At 41.8% G+C, this 19,077-nt stretch overlaps 2 protein-coding genes and 1 long non-coding RNA gene across 4 annotated transcripts; 1 reads left to right on the top strand and 2 right to left on the bottom strand.

The window, feature by feature from the left end:
• Positions 1–250: 250 nt before the first annotated feature.
• Positions 251–6,807, bottom strand: LOC115556785 (uncharacterized). The gene is made up of 9 exons (XR_003979125.1): positions 6,574–6,807; positions 2,813–2,896; positions 2,548–2,613; positions 1,680–1,740; positions 1,562–1,612; positions 1,438–1,482; positions 1,290–1,354; positions 1,066–1,174; positions 251–641 (listed from the first exon to the last, which is right to left on the bottom strand). It is a non-coding gene; the product is annotated as an uncharacterized LOC115556785 (long non-coding RNA).
• On the top strand, positions 6,505–11,653 carry st8sia3 (ST8 alpha-N-acetyl-neuraminide alpha-2,8-sialyltransferase 3). The gene is made up of 4 exons (XM_030374096.1): positions 6,505–6,790; positions 7,555–7,677; positions 7,783–8,340; positions 8,924–11,653. Exons 1-4 carry the CDS (start codon positions 6,633–6,635, stop codon positions 9,204–9,206), a joined length of 1,122 nt encoding a protein of 373 aa, XP_030229956.1. The 5' UTR covers positions 6,505–6,632; the 3' UTR covers positions 9,207–11,653.
• On the bottom strand, positions 11,444–18,767 carry LOC115556784 (ras-related protein Rab-27B). Of its 2 annotated transcripts, XM_030374098.1 has the most exons (6): positions 18,007–18,767; positions 17,527–17,708; positions 16,596–16,681; positions 15,762–15,865; positions 15,239–15,362; positions 11,444–12,414 (listed from the first exon to the last, which is right to left on the bottom strand). In XM_030374098.1, the coding sequence occupies exons 2-6, from the start codon at positions 17,680–17,682 to the stop codon at positions 12,228–12,230; spliced, it is 657 nt and encodes a 218-aa protein (XP_030229958.1). In that variant the 5' UTR covers positions 17,683–17,708; positions 18,007–18,767; the 3' UTR covers positions 11,444–12,227. The 2 variants fall into 2 exon arrangements, with proteins under 2 accessions (XP_030229958.1, XP_030229957.1); XM_030374097.1 differs by lacking the exon at positions 18,007–18,767 and having other exon boundaries at positions 17,527–17,975.
• Positions 18,768–19,077: the final 310 nt, after the last annotated feature.

A 19,077-nucleotide genomic window follows, 5' to 3' on the forward strand; every position in this document is an offset into this window, starting at 1 on the left:
TGAGGTTCAACTGCATTCCAACATAATTTATCATATGTTATTAGCACTTTTGCATTCCTAAATTCTTACTCTGAACCATCATTCATTTAATATCTGGCTCTAATTGTCTATAATATTGTCTTACCTTGTGCTGCTGGACCACCTTATTTTCCCATATTTAAATACGACAAACTCAAGTCTGTGTTTTAACTTAGCTCTGTGTGTAACCAAAGTGAATAAGTAAAGTAATACAAAAAATCAATACATTGTAAACGTTATAACACTTTATTAAGAACACTCAACATATAACTGAACTCAGAACCTCAACACACACACACACACACACACACACACACACACACACACACACACACACACACACACACACACACACACACACACACACACAGAAACATGGCGTTGACCCGAAGATCCTCCTCAGCTGCCATGTTAAGGAAGACCTCCATGTCTTCCTGAAAATCATATGTGAAGAGCAGGGGATGCTTTTCTTCTTCATCAGTTGAAGAACGTATCCTTTCCAGGAGCTCCTGCTGTTCTTTTGCGTCCATATTCGGAAATGCGGGCTCGACCACCTTCCCCCTGAGCAAACCTGCATTCTGACGCAGCCAGGCAACTCCAGCCACAATGTTGTCAAGTGGCCCCTGTTTAATGGAAAATGAAATGCCACCAAGTTGGAATCATTTTATATTCAATTATATTATTTTTGCAACCAGTTAGTTACTTAAACTAAGACTTGGAACTGTAAGGTTCTACACCCCGGACTGCAGACAAGCCCATCCAGATAATAACACATCAAATTAGACAACAACGGCACTGTGGTGGGAAACATAAGCTGGAGGGGGTAAGTCTGTCTACAGAGAGGAGGACCTGAAACTGTTGAACGCTGAGTGAGTTGAACACCAGAATAATTTTGTCCTCTTTAAATACTTAAAATAATGAAAGACCATCACACCTAGGAGGATGGCACATTCTTTACAAAAGATTATCGGAGTAAATGAACTAAAAAAGAACAAACAAATGCAACTTAACATTAACAGCATTAAAAATATATAAATAAAAACGTACCTCATGAATGTCATCTCGCCTTCTCTTCTTCAGTTTAAAAACTGGTGGCACCTCACCCCGAAGAAGAGCCTTAGATGCGTCAGTCCAGTGGGCAAAGAGTTTGCCATGGCTCAAATATTAAGAATTAAAGGAAGAAAGAGAAATGAATACACTACAAATACAATAGAGACACTCATGTGTAATCATTTCTTAGTCAAACAAAGGTGAACATAATTTGGCCTTACCTTCCAAGGTCAAGATTTTCAATCAGCATGATACACCACCATTTTCTCAACGATGGCATATCAGTCTAATAAAATAGAAAAAATATATATCAGCCAACATAATATAAAATAACTTTTTAGATAGCTTTGAATAAGCAAGGGAACTTACAACAGTGAAGTCAAAGGGTGCATCCATGACTTTGTAAAGGGCATACTGTAAATAAAACAATAATTTTATGTTAATATTTTTTAAGCACAAAGAGTAAATAAATCCGCCTAATATTCACGCCTACCATCAACATGGAGATGCCACAGTCGATGCCATACTTTTGCCGTGGAAAGCCCTATCATGTCAGAAATTAGTTAGTATTTGTACTTCAAGTTTCACAGTATAAACAACAATATATTTACCTCGATGTCCAAACCAGTCGTCTCTTTCCATGGCCCAGGGCTGAGAGACTGACAAAGGTTTCTAAAATGGAACAGACAGCAGCATTTAGAGCATATCAATCATGCAAAATATGGCAGTTTTTCATGTACCGCACACATGACGCAATCTATTTAGTCAGGAACAAGATCTTCATGCAGTCACACAGACCATTTCAGCAGGCTTTTTATGGTACCATTATGTAAACTCACTTAGTGGTTTCAATTTATTGTAAGTTTAGGAGTTCACAGTGTGTGGACATTTCTTGTTAAATTCTAAGGTTAAGTTGATATCCAATATTCATGTTATATATAAGCAGCACCATAAAATGGCTGCTATACAGATCAGAACATGATCTGGAGAACAAACATTTTGGAACAAACAGAAAGGCATTGAAACTGCATCAATCAGGAACATCAATAAGAACCATCATGCAAGTTTGTGTTAGTGACCTCAACAGTTCTCTCATTTCTAGATCGCCAAATCCAAACTGTGCATGTTCACATTTGGAATCCAGAAAGAATATCTCTCTCTGGCCTGTGTTCAAAACCTATGATTGCAGTTAATGACAATTACATAACATTGCGTGAGATGACAAGACAACACAACACAATACCAACTCAATCACTGAACAGTCTAATATGGAATAGGCCTACTGATTATTTTTCAGAACATTAAATGAAAGTTTAGAAAAAAAAAAAGTAGAGCAGTTGTGCTAAACGATACCACAATGTGCATTAAATAAGTACAATTTGGAGTACACTCAGTGTGCAAGAGGTAGTTTGGTCTATTTTCGTAATTTCATAATTTGCGTAATGAAAGTCACATGTCATAGTTAGTATCGCTACTTACAGATAACAAGAAATGTCCAGGTTTCCAAACAGGAATTACAACAGCGTCTCTGAAGTAAACATCATCCTAATAATAAGGAAAAAAGTTGAAAATAAACTGAAAATACAGGAAGAATATATAGACAGAATTTTTAGAATAACAACTTATTGTCCTGCAACTTCTCTTCCCGATTGTTCTGATTTATGCATTTATTGTAAATGGGTGTGGTTTTAAGTTCCCTGAGTTTATCATTTAAATTGAAACCAGTAGGGCATAATAGACTTACAGGTAAACTTGAAAGTGGGTCACATGCTGGTGGATATCGCCAAGTCGGAACAGCATTGAGATCAGCCACAAATATGCTCTTCCCCTGTGTAATAAATTGAAATCATGAGCAGAGACATCAGAAACGAATAGATCGGTAAAGAAATGCAAGTCTCGTGCATTTATAATTGTATCGCTGTGTTTTGAATATTAACCTACCAACTGTGGCACACACACAGATTCCCGTTTCAATCTGTGTGTGTGCTCCCGTTTCAATCTGTGTGTGTGCCACATTTGACCACAGCGGGGGCTTAACTCAAAATCCGTGGTGGTCTGACGGAATCACTTCAATTGTCCGTGATGTGGCCACGGAATTTGCTCCAATGCAACTAAATGACACTGTTATTCCGTGGCTCACACACGGATATCGGCGTGTTTCCGTGATGTAGCCACGGATTTCGAGTTAAGAGTCCGACCGTAGTCATTTCACGGATTCCTGTGAGACCATGTTGTTCTAACAGTTACCTTCATTATACTACCCGATTGTCCTACACTAACTATGTATATTGGATGACCTAATCTTCATTTATTCTACGTATTGTTCGCATTTGATGTAGTCCACACTTTTGATTCACTCCTATGTACATTGCATACCACATCAAACGTGTATACGCCTTATTCTCTGCCTTTTGCATACCACATCAAACGTGCATATGCCTTAGCAAAGTGAAGTAAAGAAAAACTCAGTTTTATCTTTACTTATTTATAGCTATACATGTCCCGGACACGTCCATTACTATTTCCAAAACAGTTTTTTTTAGCTACGCAGGTCCCAGACCTAACTATACCATTGCATGAACAGTATTTATTATTATAATTATCAATCTTTTTGTTGGTCAACATCAAATCGATACATTAATTCAATTTTGTAATCCTGACCCACTTGAATTCTCCCCGAAGGAGCCCATTATTGCGAACTCTCCCGGAGCAACCCTGTCTCGTCAAAATTACGTTCCCAGAGAACCATTCGGCATTCTCAATTACGTTTGTCGTAAAACGTATTTTGTCCGCGATTACGTTTTATTGAACGTATTGCAAATACGTTCGTCCTCAGCCTATTTTTTGCCATTTATTAACCTCTAGGATTATGTTTGGTTGAAACGTATCCCAGATAGGGTAAATGTCAACGTATAGCACATTATTGTCATTAAGGCATATCTTCCTTTCAGGGAACGTTTCATTTAACGTATTTTGTCTGAAAAATGTATCTTGGCCGTGAATACGTTTTATTGAACATATCGCAAATACGTTCGTTGTCAGCCTATTGTTTTGCCATTTATTAACCTCTAGGATTATGTTTGCTTGAAACGTATCCCAGATAGGTTAAATGTCAACGTAGGCCTATAGCACATTATTGTCATTAAGGCATATCTCCCTTTCAGGGAACGTTTCATTTAACGTATTTTGTCTGAAAAACGTATCTTGGCTGTGGATACGTGTTATTGAACATATCGCCAATACGTTCGTTGTCAACCTATTTTTTGCCATTCATTTACCTCTAGGAATATGTTTGAAACGTATCCCAAATATGTTAAATGTCAACGTGTAGCACATTATTGTCATTAAGGCATATTTCCCTTTCGGGAAACGTTTCATTTAACGTTATTTTGTCCCTGATTACGTCTTATTGAACATATTGCAAATAGGTTCGTTCTCAACATTTTTGTTGTTATTTATTTAAGCTACCTCTTGGATTACATAGGCTACATTTAATTGAAACGTATCCTTAATAGGCTACGTTAAATTTCGATAACACATTATTGTCAGCTACTTCAACAGTACCTAAAGGTAAACACGAACCAATACAATGAGTCAATATAATCAGTGATTTTCTAAAGCATTATAACCAGCACATTGTTTTAAGTTAATGTCTGGGCAAAGTCCCCATGGCTCCCAAATGTTATCCTAAATTGACCAGCATTAGCATGTAAGCTTCTTAGAAAAAGTTTTAGGGGGGGAACTAATCTCTGGGCCGTGGTGGCGCCGGGTCTCATATCTGGCAGTAGTTCTGCGGAGGGAGGACATGCTATACCATGGCTGTTACTACAAAGCTTTATTGGTATGTCTCTGTTGATCCCTTCAAAGATAAGTGAGGGTGAGCATCTCCAGTGGAGAGGACTTGTGGCCCAGTGCATGGTCCAGTACTACTCGGGGGGAATGTACCAAACAAGAAGCTGGTCTGGATCATGTCCAGGCGCAAAGCCCGGAGCCTGCGAGCCAAGCGCTGCCAGGCCTGCCCACCATCCCCGAGGCCAGCCGGGATGAGAGGTGAAGACCTGGGCGTTGGCACACTGCCTTCTGCTAGGACATCCATAGTTTACGATACTCTTATTACTCTTATTGCTGTGAAAACCTATCTGCTGTAGGATCTCATCTGTCAATATACTGGGCCACAAGGTGGTTTATTGAGTCAATTAACAGCATACGGTTATGAAGGAGTCGGTTTGGGACCTGCTGCTTCATGACCTGTATCTGAAGCCACTGTAAGTCACCTGGATAAAATTGTCTGTCTGTAAATTGTACCTGTTAATAGTAACAACAATAAGAGATGGACTCTTTAAATGTAGCCCCCTCTTATTTTTCTCCCTTTTATGACGTCTTCTCCCCTCTCCCACAGCGAGGACTCGTGTGAGGACATGAGCTGTAAGGAAGACAGCCTCTACGGCTCCCCGGGGAGCAATGGTGGAGGAGCCTCCACCCTCCGCTGCAGAGAGTAGCCCGCCAACCCGTGACCTGCTGTCCCTGGAGGGGAGCTGTGTGTGTTGTTTGTTTTAGTCCCAACCTGTTTGGTGTCCTAACTAACATTTATGCACCAGTGGAACCAAGTGCCAATGTATGTCTGGTTTACTGTGGTTAGATTCTGTAGCTTTTTCTAATTTCAATGGACAGAATGTCTTGGCAGCGTTTTGTCAATATTTGTAGCTGTGATGGTTTTATTTAATTTTAGTCTTTCTCTCATGGCAGGTTGCATGCTAACAAGACATATTCCAAGAGACCAGCTGTTACAGCTGCAATGTTAAACATGAGTGATATGTAGTATGGGATGGTTCTGCCTATTTATGTAAGGACAGTACATGCATATTTAATTGTGAATGCACACGTTACTGTCTAAAATAGCCCATTGTAAAAAATAAAAAATCTGAAAAAAAGTATACAAAAATCTAAGTAAGAGAACAAAAACATGTGATGAATACTATATTGACTAATATTAAAAAAAATAATGTGACCCGTCCTAAAAAAATGAACTGAAATAAAAATGGTGATAAAAGATTCAGCCTGATTCACGGGATTTCTTGCTAGATTGTGAAACAATATTATTTATAATTTCATAAGCACTCACTAGAGCATCATAAGCTCCGTTCATAAGCTGATGAACGGAGGGAGGTCCTCCGAACCATTCATGTAATTATAAAACAATATTTATTTTATACTAAGGGCTTTTCTGTGTTTGTGTGTGCATGAGGGAAAGAGGGAGAAAACCATCTCCTTGATTAGACGGGCTGCTACCGAGACTGCGTTGCAGTGCGCTGTGGAGCCACAAGGGCCGGAACGAAGGAAACGGGAATCTGATCCGCGCTACAAGACATGCGACCGACCATCATCCTCAAAACACAGCGCACAGATAGGCTATTTTTGCGTGGTTCATTTCACAGGAAAATATGAACACTTAACTTCACTCGGCGACATTATTTACGAAACCACAGTAAGGAAAATAACCCGTACCAAATCTCCCCCTTCCGATGACTGCATAGGCCCTGGCAGGGGAATGAGAAGGCACCAAGATGGTGCGTATCGCGAACGCCCTGGGTCTGGTCATCCTCAGCGTCGCTCTGCTCATCCTCTCCCTCATCAGTTATGTGTCGCTGCGCAAAGACAGCTTCCTCAGCTCCTCCAAGTACGACATGGGGGGTCCGAGGATCATGTTCCACGCGGGGTTCAGGTGAGTGGCTTTTCGGTACAGTGTCGTCTTCATCTAATGCGATTTGAATGAAAATGTGGATTGTCGGAATAGAAGTGAAAGCTGGATTTGGGCCTGTTATCCGATGCGTTCCTTTAAAATACCCGAATATGCAACTGAAATTGTAGCCGGTCAATTGTATTGATGGACATAACCTTTTCACTCCACGTTAGGTTGTCTGGTGTCTTGACCCACTAGTCGACCCTTTACTCTAAAGTCTCACGCATTGGGCGTGAGACACACGCATTTCAACCCATGCACCCGCTCAAACGCCACACGTATTTCTCAAGCAGAGAAATTACCAGGATAGCGCCAACCAAATTGCGCCGCTATTTAACAGTGGAACAGGTAGGAATCAAATGTGGTCCCCATACGTAGGGTGACCAGACGTCCTCTTTTGCCCGGAGTTGCCCTCTTTTTAAGGCACTTTAAAACAAAATGTGTCCGGGCGGAATTTCAAAATCGTCCGGGATTTTATTAAAGCCTCATACATGTTCACATTCAATTTGCGTTGGGTTTCTCTGGGTCGTTCACAAACGAGTTAGGCTACGTCCAACAAAACAAAATCTCACTCTGAAATCAGTTCAAAACATCAGAGCCCTAAACGTCAACTAAGTGAATCAAACAGGAGAACTCTCCATGGTGCTAGGAGTAAAGTAGGCCATGGGACAGAAATGGGGTTCTTCGCAACCCATCCCAGATGGCCTTTCGAAGGAAATCCACACATTAATGGAATCTATCCTCAGGTCTCAGTTTGCCATGAATTTCCTGGACCCATCCTTCATCCCCTTGACGAACGCACTTAACGAAGAGCTGCAAGGAAAACCCTCTAAGTGGAAATTCAACAGGACTGCTTTTTATCTACAAAGGTAAAATACTTCCACTGTATCTATCTCTAGTCGGTCTATTCTCACTGAAAGCGCTGCTATGAGTGTGAGTGTGACGAAGGCTTTAACCTCATACATGTCTTCCAGGAAAGAGATCTTCCACTTCATCGACATCGCAAACAACTTTTCCCTCACCAAGAATGGCGTCCGCGTGGGTCAGTTGATGCACTTCGACTACTCCAGCAACAAGTATGTGTTCTCCATCAGCAACAACTTCAAGTCCCTGCTGCCCGACATGTCTCCCATCTACAACAAGCACTACAACGTGTGCGCCGTGGTTGGCAACAGCGGGATTCTCACTGGCAGCCGCTGCGGCAATGAGATCGATCAGGCCGACTTTGTGTTCCGCTGTAACTTTGCGCCCACAGAGGTGTATTACAAGGACGTAGGCAGGAAGACCAACATGACCACTTTCAACCCCAGCATCCTGGAGCGCTACTACAACAACCTGCTCACCATCCAGGACAGGAACAACTTCTTCCTCAACGTCAAGAAGCTGGAGGGGGCCATCCTGTGGATCCCGGCCTTCTTCCTCCACACCTCGGCCACGGTGACCCGCACCCTGGTGGACTTCTTTGTGGAGCACAAGGGCCAACTGAAGATAGAGCTGGCCTGGCCCGGCAACATCATGCAGGACGTCAACAAGTAAGAGGGTTAGGGAGGGGCAAGCTCTTAGACTCCATGTACTGCCTTCTTAATATCACCAGCTAGACTTTAGATTAGAGGAGGGCTGTGGACCTGAGGTGGTCACTCTAGAGACTAAAACACTTTAGACCCTTCCTTTGGAGGAGACGTAAAACCAAGGTCCTGACTCACTGAGGTCATAAAAGATCCCAGGGCACTTATCGCAAAGAGTAAGGGATTCCCCAGTTTCCTGGCTAAAACTGCCAACCAGGCTTATTCAATCTGGCCCCCTAATCATCCCCCTGTATAATTGGCTTATTCATTAATTCCCTCACTCTCCACCTCAAGCTGGTGTGTGGTGAGCGTTCTGCTGCTGTTTGGCTGCCGTGCATCACCGGAGTGGGTGTGCTGCACACTGGTGGTGGTTAATGAGGTCCCTCCCCTTCACTGTAAGCGATTTGAGTTTCCAGAAAAGAAGCCCTATATAAATTCAATAAATTACTATAGACTAGGATGGCTGAAGGTCCTTAGCAGGTCACTCTAGACTTGCAAGCATCTTTACAGATCAAAGTTCCCTTATTAACTTAACCATTCCCTCCCACAGATACTGGAAGACCAAGAACCTGTCCCCGAAGCGTCTTAGCACTGGTATCCTCATGTACACGCTGGCCTCTGCCATGTGCGAGGAGATCCACCTCTACGGCTTCTGGCCTTTCGGCTGGGACCCCAACACGGGCAAGGACCTCCCCTACCACTACTATGACAAGAAGGGCACAAAGTTCACCACCAAGTGGCAGGAGACCCACCAGCTGCCCAGCGAGTTCAGACTGCTGTACAAGATGCATGGGGAGGGTGTGACCAAGCTCAGCCTCTCGCACTGTGCCTAAACTTCAGAGTCTCCTACCTTCCCCTCCCACCCCACACCTCCACACCTCTCCAACCCGAGCGGAGGGCGAAAAGGCTGTGACCCAGATACATCTCCTCCCCACCCCACATTTGCTATGGCGCATATATCAAACATTGCATGATGGGCACTGAGACATTTCAACTGAGACAGTCCTCTCCTATCCTCCTCCACGACAACACATGTATGTCGCCCCTAGCGGCACGTGACGGTATCGACACTTCTCAAACAAAGATGTCAAGGTTACTCGGGGGCTTGTTTTTAGACCACACAGGTTAGCCACATGCAGCTCAGTCCGTCACTCCTCTGGCGTATAGCGGCGTAGCCGGAGCTAAAACTGTTCCAACAATCACAGGCCAGCTCCAATTAATTCCACATGCTATTTAATTATAGAGCATCTGACCTCTGCTTTGAAACAAAGGACGGGCTATTGATTTTGGAACGTGCTTTAAACTTTATAGAAGGCCTTTAACAGAGGAATACGCCGACTCTGCCCTCTAAGCACTGCCTAATCTCAGGGATGGAGTTAGATCAGTGATCCTTTCCTTTTCTTTCTTCCGTTCTATTCTACTATTCTATGTCTTCACAGTGGGAAATAATGTTTTTATTAACTTAGGCCCACTGGAAAAGACAAAAATTCAAGAAATGTAGGGGGTCACAGATATGGAGTATGGTGTTTGTTTACAGTGCTGTGCTCCTGCAACAAATCAGACCGCTGTCTCCAGCTGATTTTACGTCCTGCTACCGTTTGTTTTCCTCTACAGAATCGATAAAGTTTCAGAGTAAGAACCAACATTCCATAGAATAAGCCATAGGCTAACCTTGTGACGACACAGAAGAACAACAAGAGATTATTATAGAGAATTTAAGCAACAGCTGACGATTAAGAAGCCTTGTAACACACAATCAGGAAGTCTTTACAATGTTTTAGGAAAATATTTATAAATTATGACACATACATCAAACCTTGTCAATCCCTTTTATTACTTAAATTGAAACTATATATGTTGAAACAAAATCATAGTTATGTAGATTATGTTAACAAAAGCAAAAGCTATTATTTTACTATCTATAAATAATATACTTATATATCATTCGACTTGCGATATTTGAACAGAGAAACCCACTGTTTTTTATAACCCACTTGTGAAAGAGCATGATTCATTTGAATGACATTGCATGTGAGTGGCACTAACATATGTTAAAGGCTGTTTCTTTATTCCCATTACAACTTCTTTGTAACGTTTATATTCGCATATTGCTAAAGTCACTAATGTTATCAGTGTCTTTATATCAAGGATGTTTCAAAGACATCTCTTCCTATATTTCACAGTTACCAGACCAGTAGTCTTGTTGGAGAGCGGCCCTCCCTCTGTTTTCCCAATCACACCCATAGTAATAGCTGGCCACATGATCGACTCATGAATTGTGCTCTTGTGTTGAAACACATGCTTGGGGGCGAAGTTGTGTGGTGAAGTCATTCCTGGAGTTTTCGCCAAGTGAGCCACACGTGATATAGCAATTAGCGTATGGAAAGGACTGAAATTATTGTGACCATGCAGTGTTGTTGTAACTATACATACGCTTAGGCTGGCTTGTTATTTTGTCTCAGTCAGAACAGATGGTTGAAATGATGGCAGATGTAAAAGTTATTTAACAGAGGAAAACCCTCTTGACGCAGATCTGATGCCAAAACTTTAAGGATTCAATCCTAATTGAACTACCCTAGTTGTGTGAATTAGAGACCCTGAATGTTCGGTCAGTACACCAAAGAGCACTTTTCTGTTCGAGCGTACATTGGCGGTGACTTAAGATGGTGGAGTGTTGTAGAGCATTTGGATTGATTCTTTTTTTTATCACTTAAATTAATATCAGTTTTATTTTGTTTCCCAATTTTGGTTTTGGGAAGTACACAATGGCAGATGAATGTTGGGAAAGATTTGTGTGTGTTTGTATCTATCTTGGCTCTGCATTATATATATATATATATATATATATATATATATATATATATATATATAATGAAACAAAACATGTATAATCTGTGTTCATTTTTGAGTTATAAATCAAAGGTATAGGTTTATGTGTACTCATTCAGAAAACAGATCATCTTTCTTTTTTCATTACAAACAGGTTTCATTCCGATTACCCTTTAAAATCTACGCATGAACAATTGTATTCCATAACCCCCCCAAAAAAGTAGCCAATGTACACGTCATATAAAAGTCAAGATTTATGTAAAGGACTAAACATCTTGTTCATGGCAACTAACATAATGGTCGTTCACCTATAAAATACAACCAAGACTGAAGTGTTTATTTTTGTCACTTTGAGAATATACTCCCTGATAACACATCTACATGAGCCTGCATATCCCTGCCAGTCATGCTACAATGTGTCAAATAAAAATAGTATTTTTCTCTATGGTGACCATTTTTCAAATGTGGTTCATTAATTAACAGATCAACTATATATCAAAATTAATAATTATTCTCTGCTTTGACAGGGGTATTAGCAATGCTGTGATGTTATTCAAAGTATAAACTAAAAGGTTATACCGTGTGTATTCTGATTCTTCACTTGGTCAACCACACCTGAACGTATATGTAGGTGGGAGGGGATGATGGTATACATCTTTCAATGCTGATCTTACTTACCAATTCTAGTTCTATCAACCTTTGGGGTCTAAAATAACGTCATAAACCAACCAGTCATCTTGTAGTGGATTACACTGTCTGCGAGGTGGGCGGGGCCTCAACAGGAAAGATCTGCTGGACCTCGGGAGACCCTCCCCGCGGGCTCTGGATGGTCTCAGTTTTTCTACGATGTTCCCAACCACCCCCCCATTATCTCCACTTGAACCCGCATCTCAAAACATAATTTGGGGAGGGAGGGTGACCCCATTACCCCCCAATGGGTAACAACATGTTCAAAATGTTTTTGGTTTGTAAAATACAAGGCTAAAACAAAGTTCTGGGAGTACAAAACAAGTCCAGCTCCACTCCTAGCACTCGCAGCCTCCCCTGACCGGCGTGTCCGTCACCTCCTGGCTGACGGTGGCGCTGCCGTTGGGCGCGGCGCCGCTCGGCTCCGCGCTCTGCTCCATCCTCTTCATCACCAAGCCCAGCAGCGCACGCACCGCCTCGTCCACTGCCACGCCCGTGGCCGCACTCGTCTCAAAGTACGGGATGCTATGAAACCAGAAGGAGGTTAGGAGGATCTGAAAAACCCTCGGGCCTCACCAGGGTCAGTTGTTCTACCAATTTCTGCTATCCACCAAATTCTGCTACCTCAGGATCCTGCCTGCGCATCCATTAATTTCTGCTACCTTTTTGGCTTAGTATTCTCTTTAAAACATGTTTTTAACTGCGCAATTATCTTACAAATATGATTTACATTGCGCCTTATGACCTGTAAGAATGTAAAAATGTGCATGTATAAACTGGCTTTGATGCTGAATGTAGAAATAAGATGAAATAATGTGTGTTATCTTTACGGAACTTGGAGTGGAGAAACAAGATATTGTGTTACATTAATTCTAAATACTGTGTTTTTGTTTCTATGGAGGAAAGGTGAAAATAATCATTTGACCTCCTGTCTCTGGGAACATTCCTGGATGTTCCCAGAAGCCCCAGAAATTAAAAGTTAGGAGGTACGCTTCGAAATTCACGTTAAAGGGTGAGTGAATATCTGAAATACATGCTTGTTTATAACGTCTTTATTGACGATTACAGGGGTACAGTATGTGGATAGACCAATTGCCTGTATCAAATAATGCTCCCACTGCAGAATCACGTTATTTTACACCACTACTTACCCTATTTACACTGTAAGAATATGGGGAGCATATTTTGATGCTTGTTTATAACGTCTTTATTGAAGATTGCAGGGGTACAGTATGTAGATGGATTTATTTACATAGTTTCAGAGACTGATTGGAGTTGGCACAGTTTAAAAGCTTATGAAAAACATTGTTTCTAGGGAATGCAGAGGACTACTGTGGTGTGCTCCTTTGCTGAAAAATAATGCAGATGAGAGCATGTTTGAAATTGTAAAGTATTACATATATGTGGTTTGAATTATTAATTGACTTAAAAATGAGTGGGTATATTACCATACAATGTATCTCATTGTAAATTGTAATGCTCTTTTAATTTTTTTTTCTGGTAGGTTCAGTGCAAATTGTGCAGTCGGTGGGCAAATTTTGAGCGTGCCCAATATGGCCATGATAATAGCGCAGCATCTGCAAGAAATGCCTCAAAATAAAATAAAGATTTGAGATCTTTGCTTGTTTTTATTATTGGATCTTTTGAATAATTATTATATATTGCATATATAAACCCACACATACAGAATCCAATTCACAAATATATACAAGTTTTAACCATACTTTGCTGCACTTTTCTTGTTGCAGCTATTATTTAATTTAATTGATTATTTATGTTTTTTCTTTAAGTGTTGTTTTTTTTACATTACATACATTGCACATACTGTACTGCTGAAATCTTCAATATATACGTATTAAACAGCATCAACAGTGTACTTGGGGTGAACAGGGGTGTTAAATCACCTGATTCGTGAGTATGATTCGTATTCCTGATTCCTGATTAGTGGGAGCATTATTTGATAAGCAATTGGTCTATCCACATACTGTACCCCTGAAATCTTCAATAACGACTTTATTAACCAGAATCAAAAGATGCTCCCCATATTCTTACAGTGTACATATGGTAGAGTGGTGGTGTAAAATAACGTGATTCTGCAGTTGGATCATTATTTGATAGAGGCGTTTGGTCTACAGATAAAATACGCTTGTGACATAAGGTATCCTTTTCTGATAGGGTAGCATGATTTGATAGACTCTGCTATCGAGTCGCACTACGGTAGAAAAATCTAACAAGGGAGCAGAAATTGGCAGCTGGTGAACTAAATGTAGGACGGAAGGCCTCTGGCACAGGTTAAAGCAGTGTATCAAGTACCAAAACCTATAAATCCAGTCATCCATAAGTACGGCTGCTTATTAATATGACATCCCTGAAGCAGTGTTTCCCACAGAATTTTTGAAACTGTCGAGGGAACCCAGTCCTTAAGGGGGGTCCATGGGCATGCTCCCCCGGAAGAAAATTTGGTACCTTTTAACCTAGAATGCATCAATCTGGTGCACTTTGAGAGGAAGACTTATGTGACTGTGTACTATTTTCTGGAATAATGTGGAGACACTGGGTCCCATAACATGGAAGCTATTGAAGAATAAGTTATTACTTTTTATTAAAATATTTGTAAAAAATTAATGAATGAAATATTATCAATCAAACGAGTGTGTTCAAAGAATATCAAGACATTTTTTTTTACCATTCAATGTAAAATTCATCAATCTGGTGCACTTTGAGAGGAAAATTAAGAGGCTAATTCAACTGTGTCCTATGTGAGCTGTCTAGTATTATTTTCTGGAATAATTGAGGCATTGGGAACCCTGCCTGTGTAACACCCTGAAAAGGAGAGAAGTAAATAATCACGCTTGACACGGTGCTCTCTTTGTCGTGGCTTCGACAAGAATGTATTAATATATACAGTGATATGAGCATGATCATATCACTGTATATTTTTACTGCCATGCGACCGCAAATAAGAGGCTTGGCGAGCCACATGCGGCTCGCGAGCCACGCAATGAGTAACGCTGGGTTAAAGTGTACCCTCATCGATTAAGCCTCTGTGAAAAGGGTCAAATTATTAATTATTAATTAACTAAGTCTGAATACAGGCTCTTCAATCATGACCCTGCACAAATCACAGAACCATCATCTCCACAGTGTTGGATTCCACAGGCTTTATTCACCTAGCGGCCATCTCGGTGTCAGCTTGGTTCTAGCTAAGCTTGGCTAGCTTGGTGGGAGGAAATGAATACTCTATTCCGCATTCAGTCCCCCCCGCCCAGCTACAGTTTAGAACCAAGATGGCTACTATAGGTGGAACCCAGACCCAGGACTTCACCTTCTTGGATCCTCCCCCACTCACCCGTATCGGGCTGCCAGGTCTCTGGCCTGCTCCACCTGGACATCCCTGGTGTCTTGGAGGTCTGCCTTGGTCCCCACCAACACGATGTCTGGGCTGTCGCAGTAGGCGTTAACCTGCAGCTGACCTGAAGTCACACAAAGTATTTGTAATCAATCGATTCATCGTCTATGGTTGCTATTCATAGCAATTTAAAGCCAAAATAAACTCCCGTCTTCCTGGAAGGATATAAAATATTAGGTTTGATTAAACTGTATCTACAACTTAATGCATTTAACCCATCATGATGACCCGCGGTTAAAGAATCCTGGAGAAGAGTGCCAAATGCATTTCATAAGTTCTCAGGGAGGACCATATTCATTTGAATCATCATCATACAGCAGGTCTCATTTCAAAAGCTTTTACCATACATACATACACATATATATATATATATATATATATATATATATATATATATATATATATATATATATATATATATATATATATATATATATATATATATATATATGAAAAGACATACTCATCCAGTTCCTGACGTTGAGGAAACTCTGCTGACTGCTGAGATCAAACATCAGCAGGAAGCCCATGGCATCTCTGAAGAAGGCTGTGGTGAGGCTCCTGAATCTAAACACAAGATCAAAAGGTTGTAAATTAATCCAAAACATCATGTAATAACATCTAATTCAGCCAGTAACTCAGTCATTACAACCCGGGACGTGTGCCCTAGGCTACGGGGAACTTTAGCAGGTTCTTAAGCTGCTTTCATACCGCCGCGCGGCAACTCGCCGCCTCCATTCATTTCAATGAGGGAAGGGCGGCAGAGGGGAGGCATCGGCGGTTACAAAAGCGGCTGTAGACCAGAAAGCGGTTGCCGCCCACGTGAACGCGAGCTTTCCCCCTGTTGAAACAAGCGGCAGCATCAGCAGCAGCCACTTTTGAAAACGCCTGGCCCTTCACACCACCGCGCTGAACCCTCCGGCAGCGAGGCGGTTATAAGGGCGGTTGCCGCGCGGCCGTGTGCAAGCACCTTTAGGGACACTTGCAAAAATTACGTTCAAGTACTCAAGCATAAGTTATACAATTTAATATTTCTTGAATAGGCTGAATGTGTTCAAACTTGCTCATCAATTAAGTTTAGGAACAAGATAATCCATTTGAAACCCCTGATGATAAAATAATAACTGTTTAATATTAGCTAGGTGTGTTTTTTTTGTGGATGAAGGGGTCATCAACACCAAACTATCAAACAGCAACCCGCCGATGGGCAGAGGGGGGACATGAGACAACAGGGTGGGGAACACTTTCCATTGATCTATGGATGACCGTCAGCAGTGTGTGTCAACAGGCTGCCCACCTCTCCTGTCCAGCTGTGTCCCAGAGCTGGAGGTGGACCTTCAGGTTCTTCTGGGACGTCCCATCAGCCCCTGTCCCCATGTAGTTCTGGAGACCCCCCCCCCAACAGCATTACTACATCAACACACCTCCCATCAGCTCCTTACCCCATGTAGTTCTTGAGAATGCCCCCCCTCATACACACACACACAGCATTACTACATAGACATACCCAGGGCCGTCGGACTGCGGGGACAAAGGGGACAGTTGTGGGGGGGCCCAAGGCAGAGGGGGGGCCCATGACCAAAACAAAAACAAAACAAAAAAAAAATATTTTACCCTTTTTATGTTTCCCCCCCCCCCCCCCGTGTCAACAATCGTCCCGGACCCCCCCCCTCAACAACCTGGCGCAGGGGGTCCATCAGTCCCCATAGTATAGGGGCCCAGGATTTGGTGCTACGGCCCTGGACATACCTTCCACGTGAAAATAAGATGGGCGTGCCGTGCCACATCCACGAGGCAAATATGGTATTAAATCTCTTCACCCCAATATGTCAATATTTTCAGACCTCAAATGTCTACACATAGGGCTATGTACATTGTTATGAATTATGCAAGCAAAACTCATTTCAATTTCCATTATTGGAAATGGAATGAGTTACCAAGAATTATAAGATGTGACTTTTACCTGTTACATTTTTTAATCGACTTATTCAGCTACATATAATATAATAATATCCGTTATCAAGGAAACATAAGGTTGAAAGTTGTAATTGAAAAAAAAAAAAAAAATCTGTAACACATTGATTCAGACGGTTAAGAAGCAGATGTGTCCCGTGATAAAATGATTATGCACACCCTTGGAGCATTGCTGACCATCAGGATCAAGTACTTAACACTACAGTGGTATACATTGTGTTATTACGAGTCTTCTGTGTACGATCACCACTCACCACTCTCTTCTCCCTGAAGTCGATGCCCACAGTGGTGGTGAACCTGCGGTTGAAATGTTGGTCAGTGTATCGGTATAGGAAGCTGGTCTTCCCCACCCCCGAGTCTCCAAGTGCCAGCAGTTTGATCAGATAGTCATAGTCACCGTCGACGGCCATCTCGCATCCAGAGTATGCAACCTTCCCTGATGAATGAAGTTCCAGACAATATTTAGTTAGTAGTACTGAGATACGTTCAGTTGCCATTCACAAAACCATCTTTGTCCTAACGGTTCTCAATAACCGGTTAATAGCCCCAAGTCAGCGTAGTGAGGTGTGCGTAATGGAGTACACTCAACGAAATGAGAAGAAAAACCAACAAATCAGTGAAATAAGCTGCATAGCCGACATTCTCCGTCTTGGTGGGTCGGTGGGGGGGGGTGTGTGGTGGGTGGGTGGGGGGCTGGGGGCGTGTGAGCCTCTCAGGAGCTTATATCGACCCACCATAACTCTGTTGGCATTAGGAGCAGATCTGAGAACACAGAAGCACATGACTGGAGCTGGTTTCCACATGAGTAGTCAAATGCCTTGATGGGTTTGTAGTATACACAGCTCCTTCAAATGACCACACGCCCTCACAGACAAAACCTCTTTAATTGACATCCAGGAGATATCTCTGTATGACACTCACGTCATTGGCCTTCATTAACAGTGACACTTATAGCAGGGATGTGTATGTGTGTGAGCCAATGCATGACCAATCCTAAATAGAAGAGTGCGTCTGTTTAACCTGATTCCTGTTTACTGGGCTGGGCAGGTCAGGCATCAACTTTCTGTTCATGTTTTATATTGTTTATGTTTTTGGAGTGATAGCTGGGATTTTTTGGATATAAAACGCAACCGTCATGTTTTATCAGATAATCAAAAAATTTCCATTAATTAAAATGAACACTGGGCACCTCCAATGTTAAATGGTTGAATAAATCCTAACAAATGAGATTAAAGCTACTGGATACTAGGCAGCATTACAAACAACAAATAAGGATGAGAATGACCCACAGGGCCCTAGGTTCAAATGACAGTAGAACTTGGCAAAATTTGGAAAATGGCAAAAGTTCAAGCTATTGTTATAAAGTTAATACAGCTGTATTCAATGCATTTCAATTGTGTCCTGGATAATCATTTCAAAAGCAAATATAGCTTGGTTGTTTACCAATGTTCCATCAAGAAATCCAAAAGGATAGATAGAAGAATAAAAGGGCAGATCTTACCAATGTCTGTGGTGGGAGCTCACATTCAGGAGCTCCGCTGGTCCTCGCTGAACGATGTTATGGGACTGCTCAACCGTTGGCTCGCATGGGCTCAGGGAGGATTTTGAGACTAATATGAGACCAACAGATCTGTTATGGGGTCAGCTGCTCACAGGCCTATTTCCCTCTAGAAAATGGAGACCTTTGAAACTGTATTGTGCCCTTCGACGAATGTGCGGCTTTGTGGATTTCCATGGACATCGGCCAGAAGGGGAATTCTCAAGGAGCGAATCTGTTGTTCTCCATAATGGTTTTGCAACTGAAC

The sequence above is a fragment of the Gadus morhua genome, chromosome 13, assembly GCF_902167405.1.
Source record: "Gadus morhua chromosome 13, gadMor3.0, whole genome shotgun sequence".
NCBI classification, from domain to species: domain Eukaryota; kingdom Metazoa; phylum Chordata; class Actinopteri; order Gadiformes; family Gadidae; genus Gadus; species Gadus morhua.

Excerpts from the sequence above, each read along its gene's own strand:
- st8sia3 (XM_030374096.1), top strand. The coding sequence starts at position 6,633 with ATGGTGCGTATCGCGAACGCCCTGGGTCTGGTCATCCTCAGCGTCGCT. Across the intron at positions 6,791-7,554 it reads ATGTTCCACGCGGGGTTCAG|GTCTCAGTTTGCCATGAATT; the intron begins GTGAGTGGCTTT and ends ATCTATCCTCAG. Across the intron at positions 7,678-7,782 it reads ACTGCTTTTTATCTACAAAG|GAAAGAGATCTTCCACTTCA; the intron begins GTAAAATACTTC and ends CATGTCTTCCAG.
- LOC115556784 (XM_030374097.1), bottom strand. The coding sequence starts at position 17,769 with ATGGCAACTGAACGTATCTCAGTACTACTAACTAAATATTGTCTGGAA. Across the intron at positions 15,866-16,595 it reads GACACAGCTGGACAGGAGAG|ATTCAGGAGCCTCACCACAG; the intron begins GTGGGCAGCCTG and ends TCTTGTGTTTAG. Across the intron at positions 12,415-15,238 it reads GACCTGGCAGCCCGATACGG|CATCCCGTACTTTGAGACGA; the intron begins GTGAGTGGGGGA and ends CTGGTTTCATAG.